The following is a 27,813-nucleotide window of genomic DNA, read 5'->3' on the forward strand; positions in this document are numbered from 1 at the left end:
TCTTTAGGAATAGTCCCAATCAAAATTGTGTTTTCTTTTTCCCTTCCTCCACCTTTCTCTATGGGTCACTTAATTTTTTATATATATATAATCTCCATAATTATATAAGTTTATAAATATACTATATAGTTATATAAATTATATTTATATTTACATGTATCTTCCCCAACATATCCTTTAAACCTTTCATATGTCCTTTACATCTGTCAGAATCAAGTATTTGCTTAATAAACATTTATTGAACTGAATGAAAGAGAATATTTGAGAATACATTGGAAGATGTATTACCAGGAGCCTGAAAATTTGTGAATCTATAAGCCTATTAACTCAATGTCTTTAAAAGCCTCAGATTTTATCTTCTTAATCTCACATTAGTATTTCTTTGAAGTTTATTTAAAAATAGCATTTACTCCCTTATTCCCTTTGACAGTAATTCTGATGCGAAGAAAAATGCTTTGAATTTGAGGTGGCAAAGCATGAATTCAAGCCAAGGCTTGGTAACTTTTGGTTGTGTGGCCTTGGACAAGTTACTTTTCTGATTTTACCATTTATCACATACCTGTGGTGTCATTAAAAAAAAAAGTTACAAAAACATCATTAGTAGTGAACCACCACATAAATCCAAAATCCTCATGCGACTGCACAACCTATTTCAAAGACTTTTTCAGTACATAGAAGGAGTTATGTTAAGAAATACTTGCTTGCTGACATGTTCCCCATTTGCCCACACTTAGCTTTCTTAGAACATTGGAAGATGTATTACCAGGAGCCATAGAGCAAACACCATTAATTCTAATAACCATAGTGGCTTACTGAGTGTGTTTGACTACAAATCTTAAGCAAAATAAACTGAAACAATTTCCCAACATGTTAGCTTGTGTTTTATCAATTATTTTAATTTACTGGAAGATGTTATGATTTGGATCTACGAGTGTCCTCCCAAAAAGATCATGAGTTAGGCAATGCATTAATGTTCAGAGGTATTATGAGAGCTGTAACCTCATCATTGGATTAATCCATTGGGTTGAAATAATAATCTGAATGGACTATTGGGTAGTAACTGTAGGCAGCTGGGCAAGGCTAGAGGAGATAGGTCACTGGGGATATGGCCTTAGGACTATATGTTGTCCCTGGCTCCCATCTCTCTGCTTCCTGGCTGCCGTGAATTGAGCAACTCTCCCCCACCATGCTCTTCCAGCATGATGGTCTGCCTCACATCAAGTCTAGAGCAATGGAGTCAACCAACCATGGACTGAGGTATCTAAAATTATGAGTCCAAATAGACTTTTCTTCCTCCAACGAATTATAGGCAGGCGTTTTGGTTATAGTGATATGAAACTGAGTAACACAGAATAATAACAATTTCAACTCATTTCTTACTTTCTTATAGAGAGTTCTGAATCATGGGTGTCAAACAGGAGAATAACTGTTTTTACAATGGGTAGGTTTTCTCTCCCCAACTACATTTTAAGCTGGTTGGAATGGATACTGCAACTTACACGTCATATATTATGCCATTGCAACAGTGTTAGGAGCAGAAAGTTACACATTTAAAAGCCACTATATTATGGAAGTTAGTTTAAAACTGTTAGGGGAAAATTAGTTCCTTTAAATTCTATGGCATAGGGCTGGGGATGTGGCTCAAGTGGTAGAGCACTCGCCTGGCATGCGCGAGGCACTGGGTTCGATCCTCAACTCCCATACAGATAAAATAAAAGATACTGTGTCCACCTAAAACTAAAAAAAATAAATATTAAAAAAAAATTCTATGGCATGGGTTCAAGAAGTAAAAATAACTATATTATTGGCATGAGCTACAACTATGGGCTGGAGAATGAGGTATAAAATGCTTATTGATACTGAAAGTAAATAAAGTGTAGAAATTTTTATTGAAAGCAAATAAAGTATAGAAATAGTATCTACTCACTTACATACCCTAAAGTCAATTTTAATTGGAAGGAAAATAAAAAGGAATCAGGTTCAGGCCTCATAGGGAAAGCTAAAGAGACTCCATCACCTTTTACCCCAAGTTATTTTGGTTCCAAAGTAGAGAAGAAAAATACCAAAAAAAAAAAAAAAAAAAATCAATAAGAACAAAAATAACCACAAAGCAGAAGACAGGAAGAAGTCAGCGACACTAAGAACAAGGCAGCTTTTCGTCTGTCATGCTGGGGCCTGCAGAAGGCAACTCCAACAGAGGACTTGTTGAAGTGGTACAGTATCTGATTAAACAATTCCAAATCAGGCCGATGGTCACATGAAGGGCAGTGGGGCCCAGAAAGGACAGTTGACACCACCTGCCCCTGAGCATTTCACACTCTGTCTGAAGCCCACTTCTTCCCTAAGACTGATAGAGACTGCACCTAGAGACCCAGAGTGTGGTCAGTGGGCAGGACTTTGACACTGATTCTGAAAGAAGAGCAGGCAATCCGACAAGACTGAGAAGATAATGGAAGTTTGATTGACAACCCACTGACTCCTATCTTGAATCACAATTTTGTAGCTTTATTTAAAATTTAAAAAACTAATAGCTGCTCTGCTAGAAACTACTTATATCAGTTGTAAAGTTTTGTTTTATTATGATATTTTAATTCACATCAAGCTGGCTTATCACTAAACTTTATGAGTCTCTATTTTCTAAAGAGGAGCAAGAATCTTTCACATTAACAGTCTTGCAAGAATACTGTTGAGCGGTGATTAACCTATCTCCAGCCATAAAGGTCAACATCATCAAGGGACACTAAGAGGCAAAGAAAAAAAGATCTATGATATTGATTCAGGACAGTTACTTGGTGACCTGCTAATGTGTAAACTTCCTAAGCAATAGTTTCCTTTGTGGGAGTTGAGAATTATGAAATTTTGCTGGATCTACCAAAATAGTGAAAGGGTTCTGATTTGAAAATCCTCTGCCTTTTTCCCATTTGTCATTGGACCTCACTGACAAACTCAACTCAAAGGAGGAAAGGGGATGTTGAAGAAGCAAACAAGCCACACATGGACATTTAACAGTTGACCTCATTTCTTTACCTGAAATTTAAGAAAATCAAACACAAGGAGGATATATATTTAAGATGATAATTTATGTAACAATTGTTTTTCAAAAGCTCTTTTAAAGTATAAACTCCTTCTGGTGGAAAAATACACACATGATGTACAAAAACCATGACTTAACATAAATCAGCTCCCACTCTTTCTTTTGTAACCACGTGCTCTACTTCCCCCAATCAACTGGCCACATCTCAAACTTTCCTCACTCTTCCCATCAAGACACACAACTCCTCCAGAATGCCCTTATGGAATTTCAACTGTCAAAATCAACCCCACTCTTCAGGAAGCCAGCTCACACGCTGCCTCTGTAGATAAACTTTCCACAATCTGTGGCCCCTGAAGTAATCTCATCTTACTCATAGAACCCTCCAAAACAGAGCTTATCGCAGGCCTCTCAGCCTTATCATATTTATGTTTGTCTTCGCTTCTGTCTTATAAACAATATCTATGCCCTTCTTAAACTCTGCTTCTAAGTATTTTATATTTTCCATAAACATTTTAAATCCACATACATTATCTTATTCATCCTGTACCTCTTACTACCTAGGTGATGCTGGCAAATGACTCATCATCTCTCCAAACCTCAACTTTCTTATTAGGAAAATGAGAAACTTAATTGCACACATCTCACAAAGTCAGGGAGACCTAAGAAGATGTATATAAAACACAGAAACATAAAAGTTAGATTTTGCCCGTTATTATTACTACCACATTGTTATTTTATAAAGTGATCTGGTAAATATTTTATAAAATTGATGTGAAATTATATTTAGAATACATGGAATAATGTAGTGTTGCATTGGTCAGGAAGAGGAATACATTGCTTTTAAGTTGATTTTAGTTTATGTCATGAAAGAAAGAAAAAAATAGACACCTCTAATTTCAGTCTGACATCTTCTTTTGTTTTAGAAATATAATCTAAATTAGAGATGGCTGACTCCACTCCACTGCAGTACTGCCCATAAATAACCAATCTGAAAAGGAAAAAGAGAGAGGAAGAAATCTGTTAGACAAAAGCAAAAAAAATCAGGTGGAGGGGAGAAAGGGCAGAACTTTTCATCTCTTTAAAATCACAGTTGAGGATAATCAAAGCAACAGTAGAAATCCTTTTTAACACATAACACATATACAAAGAATGCAGGTCACTCATATTTACAGTAATAAAAAGACTCATTTTTAATTCCAAATTTGAATAAGATTAATTCCATGTACATTTTTATATCAGGTAGATTTTATGATCTGGCTTAATGACAATTACTGTCATTTGAGTATATGTGTATATTTATACCTCAAAAAATTAAAAATTTATTGTTAAGCTATTAGAGATAAACTTGGAATGTATACTCACACTCAAAACCATTATATTTTTTCCATTATAAACTCACTGCAATCACTATGACTCCACTCATTAATAAACCTCCCACTCCTTACTGCTTTTTAATTAAGGAACATACATCATATAAAAAGTGGAAATGAGAGGCCTGAACTATGAGATAACTCATAACTGTTCAGAGTCTGAGCCTGTCCAGGAAGGCCATCTCTCTATCTACATCCAAATCTATATTTTGTAAAGAAACTGTTTGGTTTATTGTCTCTTTTAACCCTCTGCCAGAAAAAAAAAAACTACTAATAAATTGTTAGTATTTATCTAAATGTTGATGCAAAGCAATTCATTAGCCATTTCTTAGTACTAGAAACTGTATTGCTTAAATGAGAGAACATTTACATTTTAAGCAAAATTTCTTGATATTCCAATTCATATGAATCATTCAGGAGTTTTGTTTTGTTTGTTTCAATTCATAAAGAGAAACTGACTTTGACTCTGAAGCTAATTCTCCAAAATAGAAAATCATAAAATACTTGAGTTGGAAGAAGCATTAGGTTCCTGCTAATCTGCCCCTGATGCTCATGAATTGGGAAAAAGAGGCTCAGGGAGTTAAAATGACTTAGTGCAAGATTACATCATTTAGTCGAGACAAGGCCAGCGGAAGAACCTCTGCCTTTTGATTTACCATGCAAAAGTTAACATACATAAAAAGCTCAAACTAATACCCTGAGATCAACCGTCCCATATCCTAATACTACCTAGCTAGTACCGTAACAAACTATAGTTAATAGCTATTAGCCATTTTCATACTAGTCTTCACCATAATTATAAACTGATACTGACAAGGTTTTAAATTCAAGAGTTACCTTTCCTTGTAGTTAATGAAAACTTGATACAAATTCTGGTCATTTTTATTTACAATGGAATCATGAATTTCTTGCATTAAATTCCGATGAACTTTTACAAGTTCCTTAGAAAAGAAAACAATGGGAAAGAAGAGTAAGAGTCAGAACCAAAAATATACCCAAACTCAGAATCCCTGTTGTTACTGGACCTGCCACTCAGGATATGCTGAATGTTCTCAATATATATACCTGCTACCATTAGGGAAGAGAGGAAGATTTAGAAGGTAGGAAGGCAGGATGGAGGAGGGAGAGTAGAAGGGGAAGAAGTAAAGGAAGAAGAGGGAGAAGAAAAGAGAAATGGGGAGGGAGAAAGGAAGAGAAGGAAAGAGAGACAGGCATGGGAAATAGCAATTTCAGATATGACTAGAAATGTCTGTGTCCTGTGAAGAAAGAAATTATCCCACTGGCTAATAAAGGATAATTTATTTCTTGTACAAAAATATGTACAGCTTTTTCATTTTTATAATTGCTGCAAATTTTTAAATAAAACTTCCCAAGTACTTAATGTTTTATTGACAGAATAAAGTAATGATTCATGTCCTTAGGACATAGAAATGTAGATTTGTACTCTGGTCAATTAGTGGTGTCCTGGTGATAAGTTAACAATAATCAGACTAAATTACTTGAAACCAGACAACTAATGGCATAAATAGGAAGCAAATGAATTGTACTAGACAATTTACTAAAGCAACTCAAAAGACAGAATTCTACATTTTTCCTGATAAGCAAGTAATTTTCAACTGCCAGTAAACACATGTCACAGACAGGAAATTTGAGTCAAGGTACCAATTCTCCCTTTATCTCTTCCTTTGGACCTTGAAGCACACAGAGATGCCACAGAATGCGCTTTCTGTAGTAGGGTAAGAATTAAACCTGGATGTTGGCCTTATCATGTTGTTGAGGAGCACAGTAAGGCCTTAAGGATGAGGACTGTCAATGGGTTCTAAGAATGATCACACTTAAGTGGATTAGGATCCCTGTTTGCTAGTCTGTGCGGTTTATTTTATGCCAGATCTTTGTTGGATATAACTGAAAGAAAATGCTCACAATGTTACAAGCCAATGAGGATGTGTTTATTTGGTCTTAATCAGGGATAAGGACAACATGCCAGAACTTATCACCTGGTGATCAGAAACACAGAACATAAGAGACTCAAAAGGAATTTTTTAATGTGATATGAAAAAGCCTATACATAGAAGTTCTTACGTGTGTGTGCATGTGCACATGTACACACATCTGTGTGTGTACATATGAACTAAAAAGCAAGTTCTAGAGGTCTAACATTCTGAATCTTGCCTGACAGAACTTCGTTGGACGTAGCATTTCCTTTGATTCTACATTTCTGAGCAAAGACCCTTTTAGGATTCTAAGATTATGGTAAGATGTCCTGAAACTTGAAATGCATGCATAAATGTGAAGAAAATATTTTCACATTTTATCATTAAAATATTTCATTAAATTATAAGAAAGCTGTTTCACATGTGAGAGTCATTGGAAGCATCAAAGTCCAGAGGCTAAGGAAGTAGAGGTAGAGAGTTAGGTAGAGGTAACTGATATCCTAGGAGCTAAAGGAGCACTAGAGCAAAGAGGAGTGGGCTGGACAGAACCCTAGAAGACACAGAGTAGTACTAAGGATCATTTAATTACCTCGGACTACCTCCTTGTGACAGTTAGAAAGAACACATGAATCTTATTTTTCCATTCATGTTCCTATATGCATTTTGACTAAAGATATGACATATCAGTTTTTCAAGAAAGTAAGGGCAGAAAAACTTGGGAAGCAAAAATAGGGTCAAAATTCTTAGAGAAAACAGGAGAGTGTTATAATAGGAATCTGGAGCCTACTGAGAAAATGAGGATTTTACAGAAGTGCATCACAATTTTAGCTATCATATTTTTACTTACAGGAATGTTGATGAATACTGAATCAAATTCTGCTGCTGTAAGAAATCTCTTCAGTGGTGCCATGAAATACTACCAGGAGAGAAGAGGGAAGCAATAATTACGCTTAACTTGCCCTAATCAATATAACAAGTTTTTTTTTTTTATCAACAAACAAAAATAATTGAATTCATTTGTTAATCAGCATTATTATATACCAAAAAAGTAGAAACTATTCTCTTAAAGGTTTTTATGCTTGAACCAAGATATATAGACATAAATACAAGCTATAATATTTGAAGTACATAATAAAAGGTTTAGACAGTAAGTGCGCTGAGAAGAAAGAACACATTGGCCAAGTTGGTAAACAATGACATTGGAGATACATTTGAGGACTTATATAAAACATCCCCAAAATACACTTTGTAAAAGATTATAGATATTTGAGATCAATAATCTGTTTATACAATTTGTACATCATTTTCCCCCCAATATGTGAGAATTTTAGTTCTCGGTCTGCCATACCTTTTTCATCCTTGGCAATCTCAGAATCTGTGCAGATGATCCTCCCAACAGCCTAGCCTCTAATCTTACAGCATAAGATTATTGGGCCACCAATAATCTTATGCTCCAGTCTAGCTCAGCTCCCAAACCTCATGGTCATACCTGAACACCGTGTTTTTATCAAATACCATACATGATTTACAGGTTAATTTCAAGAACTCACCTCTCGAATCCCTACCTCCTACTTTAACAGGAAATTGTTCAGCCTCACAGGGTCGGCCAACCCATTGGATGTCCATATCCCTCATGTCCCCACTTTCCTCCCTACCCACTTTATAATCACGAACCATCATCAGAGTTATTTCTCTGCATACTTGCTTTCCATCTTTTCTTCCATTGTGCTTTTCTAGAAAACCAAACCCTGGATTTTGTGCCTATATCTAACAAATTAAGCCTGAACTAGAGTGATAGCCTAATTTTAAATATGGCCATGAAATTCAATGGCTCCTATAATGCTACACAGTCCTGTTAAAAAACCCTGGTCGATTTATTCTCTCACTCTCCTCAATAACTCTTCCATACCTTTATCTTTTCCTAAACCTAAACCTTTCTTCCTGGTTCTCATTTTCCTAACCTCTAAATGTCAGAGTCAGCAGGAGTGGCCTCAAACCTTCTCCCTTAGAGCATGCATCCCCTGGAGTAATCTCACTTAGCTCCACAGCCTTAAATTTCACTGTATGATGATAAAGGCCCAATGTGTTCATCAGTTCAACATTTCCCATTACTGCCAGACTCATATATCTAACATGTTCCTCAAACCCCCCCGGAAGTCCAAGAGGTATCACAAATTTAATATGTTCCACAGATTCATGATCCCCAACCCCTCCTTCCCCATCTCAGTAAGCATCTTCACCATTCATGCACTGGCTCATGCCAAACCTAGTAGTCATCCTTGATCCCTCTCTTTCTTCACATCCTTTTGCCTAATCCACCACCCAATCCAGGAGGCTCTACTTTTAAAATACCTTCTGAATCTGAACATCGCTTGCCACTTCTATCAATACCACCATTTTCTGTCATCATGGAAATTACAACATGCATCTAATTTTTCTCTCACTTCCAGCCCTTGTTCACAAGAGCCAAAATGAGATGTTCAAGATTTTAACTGCTATTGCATCACATCTGCTTAAAGTGTCCTAGCTTTTGTCCCCATATAGGCTGCTCTCTGAACCACACACTCCCCTTTGCTCATTCTGTTCCAGCCCTGCTGGACTGCTGCTGTTCCCTGAAGTACAGTCTGAACACTCTCCCACCCGAGGGTCACTCTCTCCTAGAACTCTCGTCCCTGCATATGTGCATGGCCTGTGCCTTCAATGCACTGGCTGTCAGTTTAAACACACCATCTCATCACAAAGGCCTTCCATTATCATTCTCTCGACCTTCCTTCTCCCCGCATTCTCCCCTTTCCCCCAACTTGATTCTCTTGAGAGAACTTACCATCCTTATGTGATTTCATTCTAAACCATGAGAAAGAAAGTGCCAGGGTCCTGTTAGGTTGACTGCTACAGCCTCAGTTCCTAAAACAGTGCCTCTCAGATATAAAGAAATCAACAAATCTATGGAATGAATAATCTGCTTTGGTATTTTTTCTTTTTCCTTTTTTAAAAGTGCTTTATTAAGACATAATTTACATATTATACAACCCACCCATTTAAAGGATACAGCCTAACATTTATTTGTATGTTCACACAGTTGTGCAAACATGACCACAATCAATTTTGGAACACTTTTATCAGCCAAAAGAGAAATTCTGTATCCATTAATCTCTTCTTCCCTACCCTGTCCTCTCTCTCACCACCTATACCTATTACTCCACCATGCAGCCCCAGACAATCACTTAACTACTTTCTTTCTCTGTTTTTGTCTATTCTGGACACAGTTTTTCAGACACTCCTATCTAACTGTAATTCTACTTCCTTTGACCAACATCACCCTATCCCCTCCCACCCCAGCCACCTAAGCCTCTGGACAACACTGTTCTACTCCACTTCTTTGCATTCAGTGTTTCCAGATCCTACTGACAGTGACTTCAGGTGATATTTGTCCTCCTGTTCCTGGCTTTAATGCAAAGTACAACTGAGAATTGGAAATGCACACTCACAGGCTCAGTGGAAACCGTGGGGCTCAGGTGGTAACTGTGTGAGGCAGCATTTCAGCATTGGTACCCAATGACGTACCTTTTCTATTGACTCCAAGGTTTCTGTATATTTTTCTTCTGTCTGCTTAATCTCTGCTAGGCAACAGCTTCGTATATCATTTTCTGGACATTTCTGCAGTTAAAATGTTAAAAATAAAATTACTTAATCAAACACATGTATAAATCTATCTGGTAGCAGATACAAAGAGATCAAAATCATTGCATTTCCATCTAATAAAACACACAACTGAAAGACGTACTTAACTACATTCGCGACACATGTTTGGTGTGTTTAATTTTAAACAATGTAAATGAAAAAGTTCTAGGTGATTAAAAATAAGTCTCTGAATTTAGACATTCTCTTCAAATTAACACATCTCTTTCATTAAAAATGTTAATGAACCTGGAAACGGTATAACAGTTCCTTTAATACACAGCATATTTCACATGTGCTACAGAAATAAATATAAAAATACTTAAAAGATATTTAGTAAGTAAAACCTTCAAATATTTCTTCCAAGCATTAACATCTTAGTGCTTGGCTCTTTTACTAAGTGTTTAGGATTAAAGTTGGCAGAGCACAGTACTAAGATCAAAGATTTGGGGATAAGATGGAATTAGGTTCAAATACCGGTTTTATTGTTATTAGCTTTATAACTCTGAACAAGTTACAAATTTCTCTGTGGCTCTGTTTTCTCTTTTGTAAAAATAGAGAAAATTACAGTATCAAACCCAGGGAGTTCTAATGAGATAAATGATGTGAAGCACTTGGAGCTTTGCCAGGCACTTAAGAAGGACCCTAAACATCTAAATTATCACTCCTGTTAACCCTGTCCCATATAAACCACACAGCACTGTCAGGTGAGGGAAGATTGTCCCCAGGGGTGTCACTGAAGAATCTGCTGGCACCAAAGCAGTTAATAATTACAGTAGGTACAGATGATACTGTGACCTAAAATTACTCTGGAAATGAACTAGAGGTGGCATCCACTCCTGCAGTGAGTTAAAACACACATTTTTATATTTCCCAAACATAGGCCTGGTGACTTGTCTCCACCCCCACAGAAGCTCCCCAGTGAGGCGCTGGGCAGCCCACCAGCCCTGTGCGATAGGCCAGAGCAAAAAACCGAGTGTTAATAAAAGCCTAAGTAACTGACTTATTAAAATTTCAAACTATCGACAAGAAGATAACTCAAAGAAATTCTTACTTAAGTGTTCTATATAGAGTCAGGGCAGATAAAACTTTGAGGGTCCAGATACACTGGGCATGACAGTATCTATAACTAAGTTTACAAAGTAGTATAAGAAAGCTAGGACATTTATAATGAAACAAAAGGGGAAGATACCTCACAATACAACCTAACAAATGGGAAGAAATATCCTTTAACATATATTTTATCTTACATTAAATTTAAAGGAAAAAATTTACCTGCTTCGTAAGAGAAGATTTACTTTCATAACAATATAATTTCATTCACTGAAATTACTTTCTATTGCCACTGTGCCATTATGTAGCTGACTGGCATGTCATTTACCTCACACTTGGCTTCTTTAGTGGTAAAATGAAAGGATTAGACTAAAGATCTCCTACAGTTATTATGAGCAATAAAATGTCATGCTTGTGGCTCCAAATGCAGGAATAAGTCACAGTTACATAGATAGGTTTTATAGTTACACAATCGCCTACTTATAAGGAAGTTAAAACAAACAAAGAATATTCAGAGGTTACATAATAATTACATTACTTAGTCTTTCAAGTAATCACTTTCCTAATAAAACACTCAGAGTCATTTAAGAAACAAGTAAAAATCCTACAGGTTGATGGGCTTCCTCTGCTTTCATTAAGTCCTCATAGACTTCTCCACCTTCATCTTCCCCATAAACACAGTCATAGAGATCTTCTTCATCTTCTACTCGGGTTTCACTAAAACAAAGGACATCATGTAAAGGTCATTTTCCATTATGCAGTAAATGCAATAGCTAGAAATAGCCTACTGGGGTTTAGTAAAAAAAAAAAAAATAGATTAAAAGTTTTCTACTGGTTTTAGTATAAAATGCAGAGAGAAAAATGGAACCAGTGGAAAGACTCAAAAGGCTCACATTAGAGCTTGGTCCCTGCTAACAAGAATGATGACAACAGAATTCAACAGTGAGGGAGGCAGCAGCTGACATTTACTGGTTAGTCACTGTGTAAGCTCACAGGTGATCATTCTGCAGATCTTGTCTCACCCTATTCTTCCGGCATTAGCTGTCTTATTAGATATGCCTTATTATTTGATTCATTAAAGAGAAAGTTTCGAGACCAAAAAGTTATTTGAATTGCCAGAGATAACACAGCTAATCTATAGCAGAGCCATGATTTGAAAGCAAGTCTGGCTCACTTTTTATATTAACCACTCCATCACACAGTGTCCCCACTTCTCATGTTTGGAGACCTCAGTTTCATTACCCATATTAAAGGGTATAAAATGGAGAGAGCTGGAGAGTTAGGAGTATCTAATATGTTGAAAATGCTCTGTTAACAGCATTCATTTCTTCAAGGTTATTACCAATATCTAAGCCAGTGATTTTCAAACCAGCCAACTCAGAGAGTACCTATGATCCCCCTTCACCCAGATTCTGCTTTAATCTATTCACATTTCTTTAAGTGGGGAAGGGCACAACCTTTAAAACCATCTAAGATATGTTAAAAAAAAACACTTAAAATCTGCTGGTCTTCTGGCAGTTAAAAATAATCCTCATTTTTCAAGCTTCCATGAACACTTACACAGTGATTGACAGGTCCATCTACCCCAAGCCCCTCAGATGAGACTGAACCCACTCCTCAGTCAAGGTGCTCCAGCCATTGCATGTTCCTCTGCTACCTGGAAGTTTTTCCTTCCAGTTCAAGACTTCTGTAAATGCCTCTACCAACTAATTCTCCCAAAGAATTGGGAAGAACCAATATAGAGATGTTGGAAGAAGCATTAATGAGAAAGAAATTCAAACTCCTTTAATACCACCAGCCCTGAGTACCTCTCCTGGGCTTGTGCAGAGAGAATGTTAAAAAATGATATAACAAAAATAAAACCACTGTAACTATAAATGTCAGTCTACAACTTGGAACATTTTTCAATGGAAGTATAACCACAAAGCTGTTTATGTTTGTCATGAAGGATTATTTGAGGGTATTTGACAGGAATAAACTGTCAAACAGGAATAAACTGTCAAACATGTACAGAAAAGGAAGGTATATTAAGTGAGAGAAATTTGGTGGTAACAGAAGTTTCAGAGAATTCTGCTCTGAGAAAAATTCATTCCAGAGTCACTTGTCCACCCACCTACCCACCCATCCATCCATCCAACAGACATTTACTAAGAACTGCCTGAGTATCAGGCTCTTTAGTGCTCAAAATGTACAGATCAAGAACCTGCCTGTTGCCTAGCATGGAGAATAGCACATAAATACACAATTCTGTGTGTGCAATGATAAAGACAAGTGTATAATACTGGAGCATACAAAGGAGTAAAAATAACTCTCACTAAAGAGATCAGAGGAAGGCTTCACAGAAGATATGACATCTGAGCTGCATCTTGAATATATTTATCAGTTCATTCAATAGATATTTTCTGTGAAAATATTGTGTTCCCAGACATATGGCTGCAGACCAGGGAGACCAAGTTTAGTTCTCATGGAACTTAAAACCCAGTGGGGTGACACATGCCCCCACTGAATAAAAAGAGGGGAAGAGCATTCCAGAAAAAAAGACACTAACAAGGGCGAAAGAAGAGTAATAAGCCTGACCATGCCTGGATTAGCACCCCATTCACTGTGTCCAGGCAAGCAGGGAAGACTATTGGAGGGACAGGAGAGCCAGGCACTCTGTGAATTCAACCTCACACTGCACATCTGGGAACCCACAGGGAGTTATTTAGATGAGGGTCTCCTGGAGGGACAAGAGACAGACAGGGAGATCAGTAAGGCAAGGTGCGACCTACTGTGAGTGAGAGACAGAGAGTCTTCACTAGGGTAGGGCAGGTGAGGAGAGGGACACAGAGACAGGAGATGGTAAAACAGATTCCATGACCCATGAGAATTTCAGAGGGGAAAGGAGTGAAGGATGCCACTCAGCTTCTGCTTTGGAAATCTGAGGAAATGGCAGGCCAGCCTGGGGCAGTTCCACTATTTCTACAATAGCAGCTATCCTGGCAGGTACTCTGGCCAGGGACCAGTGGGGGCAGTTAAGTGGGTTTGAGCATTTTCTGTACACATCAAAGGACAGGAAGGGCTGGTGAGAGCACAAGGGAGCGAAGATAAGAAACAATGAAAGCACGGGTTCTGCATGGCGGGTTCTGTTCAGAAGGAAAATGAACTGTGAAATCTATTCTCCGACTCTCAGTCCCAGTGCTCCTGCTTTGACTCCTAACACCAGCCCAAACACACTCAGTCTTGTGTGGAAACACCAGTGAGCAGAACAAGATGAGGGAAGGCTACAAAATTAATAGGTATCAGTGACCTTCAGTGGAGTTTTTAAAAGAACAACATCATCACACAGTGCCAGAAATAATGCATTCTTCCAAATGCTTTAAAGAATCTGATTCTAGGACCAAGAATCTTACAGGGACCTAATGAAGATAGAATCTGTCACACTTCAGGTCAGAGTTCTTGGAAGTTTTAAGGAAAGATAAGAAAGTATGCTTACTAGCTAAAGTATGCGACTTCAAGGCCACTCTGAATGTCACCTACTCAAGGAAGAGCTGCTGGCCACAATTCGTCTGGCTCCAGGCAGCTCTTGCCTCTTCTGCTCTCCTGCTAAAAGCTTTAGAGGATCTAGTCAGGAAGCACCCATGAGTCAGTGCAATGACTAAGAAACCTCCAGGCCTGAAGAACGGCCTGGTTTTTAAATCCAAGGTCTGCTATTTGCTAGTGCTATTACCTCCAGCAAGTTACTTAGCTTTTCAAATTTTGGTTTTCTCATTTGAAAACTGTAATAACAGTAGAAACCTAAAAACACGGTGGTATTACAGGACATTGATAGTGTATACAAACCAGCTAGCACACACAAGGACACTTGGCTAACTTTTACTACAAAAGTTAGACAGCCCAGGCCTGAACCACAATACTTGGTAAACAGTAGATGCTGAACGCAGTTTTGGCTTATTCATTCATTTATGGAAGACCTGCTATAAACCGGACACTGCTCTAAGTTCCAAGATAATAGCCACAGAGTGAAATCTCTGATCTCAGACAGTTAACCTTCTAATGAGGACAGAAAATAAATGAAGCCAGACAACACTGTGTCAAGTAGTTGCAAGTGCTACGAAAATGCAGAGCAAGGTGAGGGGGTGGTGGCGATTTTACACAGGGTCATCACAAAAGGTCTCCATGTAGAGGGATGTCTGAGCAAAGACATGAGTAGTGAGGGACCTGTCATATGGTCAGAAAAAAAAATGGCAAGCATAAACCTCCTAAGCTAGAACATGCTCGGTGTGTTGGATGCATGAATGGATGAATTTCCACAGATCTATCAATCTCTCTTGTAGCATAGTCTGTTTCTTTAAATTCTTTGCAAGTAGGCCTGATGTACATCATCAGTTCTTTGTGGAGTGAGGATCATGTTGTATATTTATTTGTAATCTGCCCAAGTCACTCAAAAAGGAGAAGAAAAGCAGCTGCAAGAACATTCTTCCTCTCTGGACTACTAAAGAACAAAGCCTGAGAAGAGTCTCTGTGCAGAACCAACGCCACCTGCTGAACCATCCCTGAACAACCCCGGCTCCCACCTGTCCTGGCCTTGCACTCACAAGGCACATACTTTCTGTCCTACAACTCTAGTCATCGATTCTATTTATTTTTAATCATTGCCAACTGTCTAATTTCAGTTTTATCTACGACTCTACTATGCCTCTGAGAAACTTCCAAATTTTTTCTTCATTGCAATATGTTTCTTTACTTTTCACAGGGATATAGGAACTAAAAACCAGTCGGAGTATGTTTCTTATGAAGCTTTCCACCACCAGTTTAAGGTCATTTCTTACTTGGCTTCATCATTAAGTCACCTTTGCCCTTCAGAGAGCTTACTTATAACATTCACAGTTAAGACCCATGCTGGACCAAAACATGGTCATGGTTTTATCTTGCTGAAAATGTTCAACATACTCTATTAAGTCAGGAAGGCCTTTGTAGATGTCTTCATCATTAACACTTTCTTCTGTTGGGAAGGGCCTAGAAAGGGGGAGAAACACAGTTGAATGAGCAACCTCAAGGTGAGCATTTACTTCTCACTAAATATTAAAGTGTATCTGCTACAAAATGTTCAGATGGGTCATCCTGCCCCGTGTCTCCCAAGGTCTAGAGCTTCAGCCAAAGTGCCTGCTGAGTGCTGTGCCTGGGTTGTCCCAGGATGGTTGCAACACCTGTGACCCCAAATCATCTGCAGCCATTGCAGCTGGCTTCCACAGACACATGTGCAATTGGGGGCCTACTGAAATGCTGGTCTAATCCCCCACTCACCACATCCCTGCAGGGCACTCCACAGCACCCACAGAGTTCTCACTCACAGGTTAAACACCCTCTCTTTTCAGCTATAAGATCTGACCTGACAAATAATATTGTAACACCCTCCTTCCAAGGACCCAGTTCACTAGGATAGATGAAAATGATCACAAGACGAAAGCATTATTCCCTTCATCTCTAATTCCTGGCTTTGACATGTTTTTCTCCTCTGATTTTAAGGTATTTAAGTTATATTTTTTAAATTTTCATTTCTTTGGACAAATAAGTCAATCAGATTTATCAGAGGGAATAGGATGTTTGTCTCCTGATCAGTAAAATCATACTTTATCTCCTATTCCTAACATTTGGCTTCCCTGTTTGCCTCATCATACTATGTATTTGTTATAATAAAAATATAGTGCCCTACTTTTATGCCTAACAAAGCCACAGTAATTATACTCCAGGACTGAAAAGTTTATTTTTTCTTACAAGACAGCCAGCACATTATGTGTTTCATAAAAGCAAGAGAAGTCATCAAAATAATAAATGTTTTAAATAATTACTAGTTATTTTGAAAAGCAGATATTCACATGAGATTCTGGATAAATACTTAAGATATTTAAGGAAACTGTTTTTCAAACAAATCAATGTGCAAGAAACAGCAAAGTTTCAAAATCATTATTTTTATAAATTCAGGCACATTTAATTATGCTTTTAGGGCAATACAAGTCCATTACAGAAAATACAGATAAGCAAAATGAAAAATACTTCTGACATATACCCTTCCAGAATAAAAAATACAAACATAAATAAAAATGGGATATTTTTAAAAATCCACTTTCATATAACAACATAAAATGAATTCAATATAGGAAGATTATCATGTATTGAAGAGCAAATTAGGAGGAGCCAAAGAACTATCCAGCCTACAGATCACTTCTGAACAAAATCTAGGCCCATTTCTGAGAAAGAGTCTGTAAAGTGCTCTCCCTGGGGCCACTTTGCTTGATATCTAGGGACTGGGCTGCCTGGCCAGTGCTGAGCACTCCTGTAGGGTGTGCTCTCTCCCTTAGCATACGAAGATGAGCTGGACATCAAAAAATGGAAGCAACAGGGGTAGAAATACAGACTCAGAGTCCCATGTTGAATGCAAACTGAAATAAGAAGCCCTGAGGAAATAAGGTACAAAACAAAATCCATTCCATCTCCATGCAGCCTGGCTGTGTTGCTACTGAAACTGCTTTTCTTCATTCCCTAATGTCACTTCTACTAGGTCTTGACTGACTGACGTGATTTAAGAATGTAGTATTAGAAACAGAAAAATTCCCAAGCAACACATCTCTGTGTTTCTATGTTTACCAACTGCAAGATGCTCTACTGCAACGAGATGGCATAATTTATTTAACCAACTTCTAAGTTTTTACTGAATTACCAAACCTTCAATACACATCCTTGTATACATATCATTATACACTTGTCTGATTAATCCTTAAACTCTTAAAAGTTGTGAGTTATCATTGTGGTCTACTTTACAGGAAAAAAATGTATTACCATATATGTATATATTTTATTTACTTAAGCTTTGTATTTGTCCATGTATAGAAATGTTGAAGAAGGTTTAAAAGAACATGAACCATACCAGAGACAGTCACCACAGTGAACTGAGAACAACATTTAGTGTGTCTTATTCAACTCTACAAACAAGTTCTTACGTCCTCAAAAAAATTTCAAATGTGCATTTGGCCCCTATAAAGGTGCTTTGCAAACTTTTCATACATAATCATGACAATGAATAGCATGTGACATATGAACCACAAAGAAACTAACCACATACCTGATTCCTGTGGCCAATGCTGTGGGTGTTCGAGAAAGTCGCGATAAAGTTTCTATAACCTGAGAAAAGAGGAAAATGTTAAACTGAACCTATATCTCTGCATATATAAGATAAACCATAGTTTTCCAATCTTTTACAATGGTAAAAGAAATTTAAACTTGCAGAGGCCAAAAAGTACTGAGTGGGGAGAGTCATGATTGGGAAGTATAAGATCCTGGATTATATGTACACAGCATAATTTTGAATTCCACCTTTATGTGTATGTATAAAGCATCAATCAAAAATAAATAGACAAGTGAAAGTAAGATCAGTAGAGTAGATGGAGGAGAACTGGGGTAGGGACAAGGGAATCGAAAGGCAGGGGGAATGTTGATTGTAATGGAGAAAATCAAATTTCATGCATGCATGATTTCATGAAAATGAACCCAACTGCTATGTATAACTATGATTCCCTGATTTTTTTTAAAAAAAATCCTGGATTATACTTTGTTCCTTTTTTTTTTTGACTTTACAAGTTAAAGCAGATTACTAACCCATCTGAGTTGCAATTTCCTCGTCAGTAAAACAAGGGAATAGACTGGGTGACTCCAAATGTCTGATAGCTCTGCTTCTCTAAACCCTAAAGGATCACATAAAGCTGTGTTCTCCAACATGATAACCACTAGTCACATGAGATTAATGAATTAACTTAGTTGAAGTTTTTAAAAATTCAATTCCTTGTTTTTGCTAGTCATATTTTAAAGTGCTCAGCAGCCGCAGAGGCTGTTGTGCTGGACTCACACTTATTTCCCATCATCACAGAGAAGCGGTTCAAAGGGTGGACACCTGAGTCAGATCTGTGAGTTCAAACCCTCCAGTGCCCACTTATTAGCAGATAGCTTTGGACAAATCATCAACTTCTCTAGGCTTTCAAATCTTCATCTCTATAATGCCTCTAATAATAATTAATGATCATTAGACATTTTGAGGATTAAATAACACATGCAGAATATTTAAATAGTAGCAATTCTTTATAATCACCAACTTTAAGAAAATTGCCTTACTCTGTTTTCAGGGAAAAAAAAATTGTTCTAAATTACCCCTGATTATCTATTTCAAAGATTACTTATAAAGATCTTCAGTATCTAAATCTAAGTGTGCCCTGCTACAGTTTCAGTATTGGTGCTCAGTAATTTTACCCTCCTTTCAATCTTTTATAATTAAGATCATCTATCATCTTATTCAAAACACTCAGGAAGCCAATGACCTAAAATGTATTTCTCTCATAGTCATCTTTTTCTGATAATAGATAAAATTTATCCTGACTCTCAAAATTAAACAAAATAAAACTTGCAGTGGTTATACCATATGGCCCATTCAGAATGGAGGAGGGGTGGTAGAAGAAAAAAAAAACTGTCCCAAGTTGAAGAAATCAAATTTCTCACTTCAACAGCAAAATGTAAGTCTGCAGTCCTCTGCAGAAACCTTTTAAGACACAAGAACTCACCTCCAACCTGCATCAGGAGGCAGTAGGTTGTGGTGGTTAGAAATGCATGGCTCTGGAGTAAGAACACCTAGAACCCTGGTTACCAATTTTCACCTAAGCTCAACTTTACTCTGTAAAATTCAAATAATAACTATTAACTGCCTCATGGAATGACTGAAAGAATCAAATTAGATAATACCCATCAAATGCTTCACTCAATAAGTGTGAACTTTTATTATTACATAAATAAAATTATTGTACAGAAATTAAATCTATTTACATGGTGACTATAGATAATTAAAAATATTCTAAAAAAATGGGAATAAATTTTAAATGTTCACATCATGAAAAAATAAAAACTATGTGAGGTAATATAGCCCTAATTCAGCCATTCCACTATGCATACACGATTCAAAACATGTGGTACAGGACAAATACATATAATTTTATCAGTATAAAATAATTTTTTAAAAAAAATCTTTTAAGTTCATAAATAAAAGACAGAATGGAGCATAACTCTTTAGGATGGTTCTTATAGGTTAAATGGAACAAGGGACATGGTGACAAGATGAGCATAGGTCACAGTGTAACCATAACTTCCTGCTACAACCTTGAGGCGTTGGGGAGAAAAAGAAAATTTAATTGAAAGACTTTAATTTTTTTCTGGTTAACTGTGTATCAAGGCAAGATAATTACTTAGCTAAAACCTGATATTGATTAGTTCCCAATAAAAGTAAAAAAAAAAAAAAAAAAAAAAACCTCAACAAGTCGGTAAACTCAGAAGCTCACAAATGAATAAATGCTAATAACTTTATCAAAGTGAATTGATTCAAATAATTGTTTGCTAAAATTCCAAAAATATGCAATTATTGAGTGAAACGTCTAGCTTTTGGGAAGTTCTGAAATGATCTGTGAAATAGTATTTAGATACCTGAATTAACTATATTACTGAATTTAAGCATGTGCTTTTAGCCTACTGTAGAAATGTCAAAGTTACGGGGTAAAATCTGCCTCTGATTCCATTACACACTGTGGTCTAGCACTTTCACTACTAAATAACAACAAAATCCCAGGAATAGCAGTACTATTGCTATGCATTTTATTATTTATTTTAATAGCAATGTATTTTATATGTAATGTAATATGTTCCTTTGTCTTCTATAATAATGATATGTTTACAAAATAAGAATGCATTTCCTGCCTTTTTTCCACCAACAACATAAACTACATGCAACCTGTCCCTTCACACATCTCTCCCTGAAAAAAAGATAGCTTGAATTTTATATGAATGTCCACCAGAGGGAGCCAAAAGACAGTCTATTAGTTTAGCCCTGCCTTGAACATGTTCTAAGCAAAAACATTTCTGAAAATTAACAAGCTAAAACCAACCTCCATTATTTATTTAACAAGGACTATTTGTCACCATTCAGTAATAGAAAACTATCAAAGACACATTTGGGGGTAGGGGCTGGAAGGATGGTATGCAGTGCATCTTCAAGTGAGTCTGGAGAACCACCAGTCAGTTCTATTGTCTATCCTTTCACACATAAAGTCCATCCATTAACTCTAAGTTTAGCCAAAGCAAACAAGGACTGTTTAGTCAGTACTGTGTTTTTAGAACAATGAGTACTCTATAAAGGCAGAGTGCATCTGGATTTGGAATAGACACATACACAAATTAATGCCAGATTCTCAAAACTTCTCGGTGGAGACTGACTTGCCATTTCAAATATCCATTCAAAAATGTTTACAAGAGAAAACATCCCCAAGTAGACTAAAAAGACCATTTTCCTTACAATGTGATAATTTCTAAATTATTTATCTCAAAATAATAGAAAACTAAATAGAAACTTCCTTTCCCAGAAAGGAAGGTAAGTTAGTAAGAATGTTTGCAGGTTAAAAGACTAACAATCAATTATACTAAATCCACATCATGGATTTTCTTTCTTTACCTATGTCCAACCCTTGGTGGGCAAGAAGAGTGGCATTTATAAAGAAATGAAGATCATCTGGGCATAACATATATAACAGCCATTGCGGGAGAAAGGTGGAGGGGGTGAGCAAGGCTTCTTGTGCTGGATTTACAAGTGTGTGTTGGGGGATGAAATTCTAGAAGCAGTAAAGGGTCTTTGAGAAAGTTTAGCAACAGATCACAGGGTCTCACTTGGATTTTGGAAAGATCACTCAGCAGAGTGAAGGACAGACTGGGAAAGAAGGATAGAGGCAGAAGCAGGACAGGAGACACCTAGGGCATTTCCTTAACTGTCCACAGGAGAAATAAGAAGGGTGAACCAAGATGACAGTACTAGAGATAGACAAGAGGTGGAGATGCGAGACGTCCTCAGGAAGGGTGGCTGGAGCCCCACAAAGGCTGAAGAAGGAAGCAGAGCCCACAGCCACATTAGCAAATTGTTGAAGCCCTGGGAGAGGTAGACCCAAGGGGTTTCCCATCCTCTCCTCTTCCCTGTGGGAGGCTGACGGGTACATCCTGAGCTCAGCAAGGCTCTCTGCTCCTCCAGGAAGCCTTCTCTCAGCCTCTTCCAGCCCCAGCCTGGGTCTTTGGTGTCTCCATAGGACCCTGGATATAATCACCTTATTTAAAGTAATAGTTGACTTTTTAAAAATATTTGAAAAGAACACATGCTTGCTTTGTCAAATTGAAATAAAGTTAGTATATAAAAGTTGCCCTCCCCTCATTTGAAGGAAACTATAGCTAAGAATCTGTGTGACTTGTAGAGAATTTTGGTCTTTTCCTTTTCTCTTTTATTATTCTTTTAAGTAATGGGTTCTTGTTGTACAGATTTTTCTACTGCAGGCTTTTGTCACTAAAAATAAATCACAATCATGTCAGTATGTATAGATCTACTTTATTCATTTTAATGCTGTGTAACACTCCAGTGTAAGCAAATAATGATTTTGCCATTCTCCTGCCAATGAGCTTTTTCAACATGTTGCTGCAAAGCCTGCAATTACCAATCCTGCCAAATATCTTTTCAGATGTGGGCAGGCATTGCTATAGGAAAGATTCTTAAATAGGAAGACGGGGACAAAAGGCATGAGTAGGGCTCTCCGTGATGTTTTCTTGAACTTAGATACTTCTGAAGAGCATACAAGAACATAACAAGGCATTCCGGCCATCCCTTTATTTGTCTGTCTTTCCAACAATGAACAATACCTTTCAGGTAGAGGAATGAAACTGCTTCTCCCCTGCTGTGCTCCCATCACCTAGTTCACAGCCAGGCAACAACGTCACACAAAAATACGTTGCTTTAAAAAAAAAAAAAATGAATGAATAACACTTGCCTTGCAAAGGAGTTGTGAGACTAAGGGACAATATGTCAAGATGTGTAAAGGGCTTTAGGTTGGCACAAGTGGGAAATGAATGAAGAATCAATGAATCACTGAAGAAGAAACCCACCAGGAAAATTAAATATAGGAACCAGTGGCCTATCTCCTCAAGCCTAGGGCCAACACACACGCTAGTACCCACTTCAAACTTTTTCTCTCGGATGATGACTTTTATTTTGTTTGAGCTCTATTTTTACCATCCTGTTAGTTTTAAAACTACTAAATAAAACAATGTTCTGAAGAGGCTGCCCATTTTTACCTACTCTCTTTATGAGACTTCTGATGAATTCCCACTCTGCCTAGTGAGCTCCTTAGTGCCACTGATATTGTGACTTGTATCTGAAGCCATCCACAGAGCAGCGGTAGGTGACGGCCACATGTAGGGGCCTGATTGAAGGAGACCACCCTCAGAAAGTTACCAGAAGGATCCCTGGGGGATCCACCAACATGCAGATCTACCAAAAAAAGTTAACTCACATGGATGTGCCTCCTTAGGCTTTCCATGCTGAAGCTTTACCTCTAAACCTACACCCTGACCCAAAGGGAAGGCTGAACAGGAGCTGGCTCCCCGGGATTTCCTGAGGAAGACATCTTCATGGGGAGCTGGGCTCTGAAAGGGCAATCAGATGATTGCAGCCTGGAGCCCCAAGTGCAAAGCCAGCCTCCTGGTCCCAGAAGGGGTCCACAGCGTCACAGTACCACAGTATAAAGTGCCATCTGGCAGCTGAGGCTCCAGTCCTGCATGCAGCACCATGGGTTTCTGCAGGCTCAGAGCAAATGCCCTGGGGAGTGGAGAAAAACCTAGCACCCAGAAGAGGTAACTGGGAGTGTGGGCCTGAGAGTCCTGAAGACCAGGTTAGCTGCAACCCAGAGGCAGCCCAGAGACCTCGTGTTACCCAGGAACCCCAGACGCCAGACTCTCTGACAAATGGGGCCTAATTCTAAACCTGACCAGATGGTGAGTTTCAGATTAACAATATATTTCACCTAAGTCTCCCTGGAAATGAAAAGAACTCATTATCTTAATTTTCTTTGCCATTCTAATTTCACACAGTAAATTATCTCCATTAGGATACACTGCAGCTTAGTGTCGCTTCCAACCACACATCCCCAGGACTTCCTAAATCAGCTGGCTATTGCTTGGAACCACAGGATGCTGTTGGAAAATGTCCCCGGCACCTCGTCTGTGAGCAAAGCACAGCAGTCCAGGCAGATAAAAAGAACAAAGCCGCGTTTCTGTATCAAGATGATAAACCAGAGGCAATGAATTTCCATTGTTCACAACAGTAGGGTATCCATATAGTTTAAATGGATCTAAACTATAGTCTGGGCTGAATGTAATGATCATAAATACAAAGATTATTCCATTTTTTTTTTATTTTCGAAATTAAAACTACAGAGAACACAAACCCCCTTTAGGAAAGGCACATGCTCTGGTTAGGTGTGCAGGTGTGGGGTCAGGTTTTCCTGGGTTCACATCCCTGCTCAGCCTCTTACAGATTGGATAAGCATGAAATGCATTATGTCTTGGTTCCCTCACCTGTGAAATTATACAACAATATCACACAACTTATCAATATTAACAATATGACAATGTCAACAAGCTATCAAACAAGTTTACTGTGAAGGTTAATCTATGCCTACAACCCATAGAAGAACATCCTGTACTTCTACCATTGTTTCCTAAGTAAATAACAGCCATCATGGCTGTTGTTATCTGCATCATCAGTAAAATTTGGTCTTTACAAAGCACTCCAGATAAGAAAATGGGAGGTCTACCTCACAGAGACTTGAAAGAACTCTAAGAGTAGACAAGAACATAGGGGTGGGCTCAGAGAAACTTTGACACCCATCCTCCCATCCTCTCCATCACCCCCATACATCACTGCCCCAAATAAACATAAAAATTGATTTCACTAGAGTATGTTTATCATTTAATTGCAATGTCAATGTTTAATTGCAATGTTCAAGGACACAGCCCCAGTGACCTAATTTCCTCCCCCTAGGTCCCACCACCTTCCAATAGCACTAAAGGCTGCAGACCAATCCTTTACCTCATGGGCAGTTGGAGGGACATTCTAGAGCCAAACTATAGCACCAGACAATTCCTTTAGTAAATCCCATATGCCCCCACACACCAACTCTACCCTGTACAGAAATCTAGAGCCACCAAATTTTATTCAGTGGTTCTTAATGATTTTGAATTCCAGGGACCTCTGGAAGCCATTCTAATTAAATATCCCCTTCTGCCTACAAACAAAACAAAACAAAACAAAACAAAACCCCACAAGTCCTCCAAAACCAACAAGCTCACCTGAAGTCAGAATAGGCAGTAGCAGAGTTAATGCCAGCTCTTCACCATGCTCCACATCTCCTGTATTTATGCAGTAAACATCTACAGAACACTCACTAGGCACTAGATACACCAGATCAAGACGCTGCAAGCTCAGAGCAGCCAAGAGAAGATGCCACATTCCCTGCTCTCAAAAAGCCCCCAGTCCATTAGGAAAGCACACAGGGTAGATAGATGCAAGTGAACTCAGATAGTGTGACAAGGTACATGGCAGCCCACAGGCAATACCAAGGTCAGCTGGGTCCTTGGATAGAGGAAGCTAGGGAGGTCCTAAAATTCCTTGAGAAGAGGTGACCCTGGGATGCACAGAAGGGCAGCTGGGATTTTTCCAGACACTTTTTTTGTCACAGGTTAATAGAGGCATTGTGGGTAAAAATTAGCCCCTCTCCCCAATCATCAAAGCATATCCAGGGAGGACATGCATTCTAAAAAGAGTCACTGGCACCTTATTCTCTGGGAAGCTTTTTGTAGTTGCCAATTCCTAAATTACATATTTCTTATTTGTTTAAGAGTGGATTTGTCTACACTGGGAAGTTGAAGTTGGTGTGGTGTGTGGCCAGGTGCGGGCAGCTCCCTGCGCCAGCCTGGGTGCTGAGGTCTTGGGTTGCTCACGGCCACCGATGCACCAGGCCTGCCAGTGCATGTGTCTGGCGCTGGGTGGTGCCCAGAAGCTGGCTGGGTTGGGGCTGGCTGCCTTCCTGCCTGATGGGCAACAGGAGCTCCCTCTGTCCATGCCCTCTCCATTGGTCAGTGGCTTGGAGCTGCTCATGACCCTGGAGTTGGTGAGTGTGGCTGGGTGGGACAGTAGAGAGTGGTGGCTGTGCTTGCTGCAGGTCATTTCTCAGTTCTCAACTTGAGGTGCCTGTGCCCACCCAGGCAGAAACAAGCTTTGCCAGCTTGACGGGCAGCTCCCTACTGTCAGAGCTGAAGGCCAATGACTGATCCCAGGTGTATCTCAGGTTATTCTGATTTCTGATGAGGGGTTTTGCTTTTTAAGAATTCCAGTTAAGCTGTAGAGCCACGCTTTGGTGAATAAGGAACCCCAGACCAGGGTGATTTCCCCATGTGGGCACTGGGTTGGGCCTCTGTCCAGATCATTAGGCAGCAGTGTGGTAGGGCGTGTGGGCAGACCTCTATCCAGATCTCTGGCCAACCCTGCGCCTAACAGAAGAAAGAGTAGGCCCAAATCTCCATCATGTCGGATTAGGCCCCAACTTCCTTAATAAGACTCCTATAATGTAAGAATTAAAACCAAGAATCAATAAATGGGATGGATTCAAACCAAAAAGCTTCTTCTCAGCAAAAGGAATAATCAGTGAGGTGAATAGAGAACCTACAGAATGGGAGCAAATCTTTATCACAAGCACATCAGATAGAGCACTGACCTCTATGATACATAAAACACTCAAAAACCTTAACGCAAAAATAAAAAATAACCCAATCAATAAATGGGCCAAGGAACTGAACAGACACTTCTCAGAAGAGGATATACAATCAATCAACAAACATGAAAAAATATTCAAATCTCTACCAGTTAGAGAAATGCAAATCAAAACTACTCTAAGATTTCATCTCATTCAGTCAGAATGGCAGCAATCAATAATACAGACAATAGTAAGTGTTGGTGAGAATGTGGGAGAAAAGGCACACTCATACATTGCTGGTGGGACTGAAGCCAATCTGGAAAGTAGTATGGAGATTGCTTGGAAAACTGGGAATGGAACCATCATTTGACCTAGCTATCCCACTCCTTGGTTTATACCCAAAGGACTTAAAAACAGCATACTACAGGGACACAGCCATATCAATGTTTATAACAGCACAATTCACCATAGCTCAATTATGTTTCCAACTCAGATGCCCTTCAGTAGATGAATGGATAGGGAAACTTTGGTATATATACACACTGGAATACTATTCAGCAATAAAAGAGAATAAAATCATGGCATTTACAGGTAAATGGATGGAGTTGGAAAATATAATGCTAAGTGAAGTTAGCCAATACCAAAAAACCAAAGGCCAAATGTTTTCTTTGATATGAGGATGCTGACTCATAATGGAGATGAAGGGGGAGCATGGGAAGAATGGAGGAACTTTATATGGAGCAAAAGCAAGGGAGGGGAAGGGAGGGGCAAGGGGGTAGGAATGATGGTGGAATGAGTTAGACATCATTACCCTAAGTACATGTATGAAGACACAAATGGTGTGAAAATACTTTGTGTACAATCAGTGACTTGAAAAATTGTGCTCTATATGTGTAGTATGAAATGAATTGCATTCTGCCACCATGCATAACGAATTAGAATAAATAATAATAATAAAGAATTCCAGTTAATGGGGCCAGGTACAGTGGTGCACACCTATAACTCCAGCAACTCAGGAGGCTGAAGCAGGAAGATCACAAGTTCAAGGACAGCCTCAGCAACTTAGTGAGACCCTGTCTGAAAAAATAAAAAGGCCAGGGGTGCACCTTAGT

The 27,813-nt window shown here is 38.5% G+C and overlaps 1 protein-coding gene across 5 annotated transcripts in view; it reads right to left on the reverse strand.

Annotated features, from left to right (window-relative positions):
• Positions 1-27,813, reverse strand: part of Vav3 (vav guanine nucleotide exchange factor 3) — a 348,664-nt gene that overhangs the window by 172,984 nt on the left and 147,867 nt on the right. For all 5 annotated transcript variants that reach the window (XM_015502627.2, XM_048814637.1, XM_048814633.1 and 2 more), the window contains exons 3-9: positions 18,172-18,230; positions 16,002-16,067; positions 11,678-11,786; positions 9,903-9,995; positions 7,186-7,254; positions 5,242-5,345; positions 3,923-4,022 (exon numbers count right to left, since the gene is read on the reverse strand). In XM_015502627.2, coding sequence (XP_015358113.1) covers positions 3,923-4,022; positions 5,242-5,345; positions 7,186-7,254; positions 9,903-9,995; positions 11,678-11,786; positions 16,002-16,067; positions 18,172-18,230 — 600 coding nt within the window. The remainder of the gene's footprint in view (positions 1-3,922; positions 4,023-5,241; positions 5,346-7,185; positions 7,255-9,902; positions 9,996-11,677; positions 11,787-16,001; positions 16,068-18,171; positions 18,231-27,813) is intronic.

This window comes from Marmota marmota, unplaced genomic scaffold (genome assembly GCF_001458135.2).
Source record: "Marmota marmota marmota unplaced genomic scaffold, marMar, whole genome shotgun sequence".
NCBI lineage: Eukaryota > Metazoa > Chordata > Mammalia > Rodentia > Sciuridae > Marmota > Marmota marmota.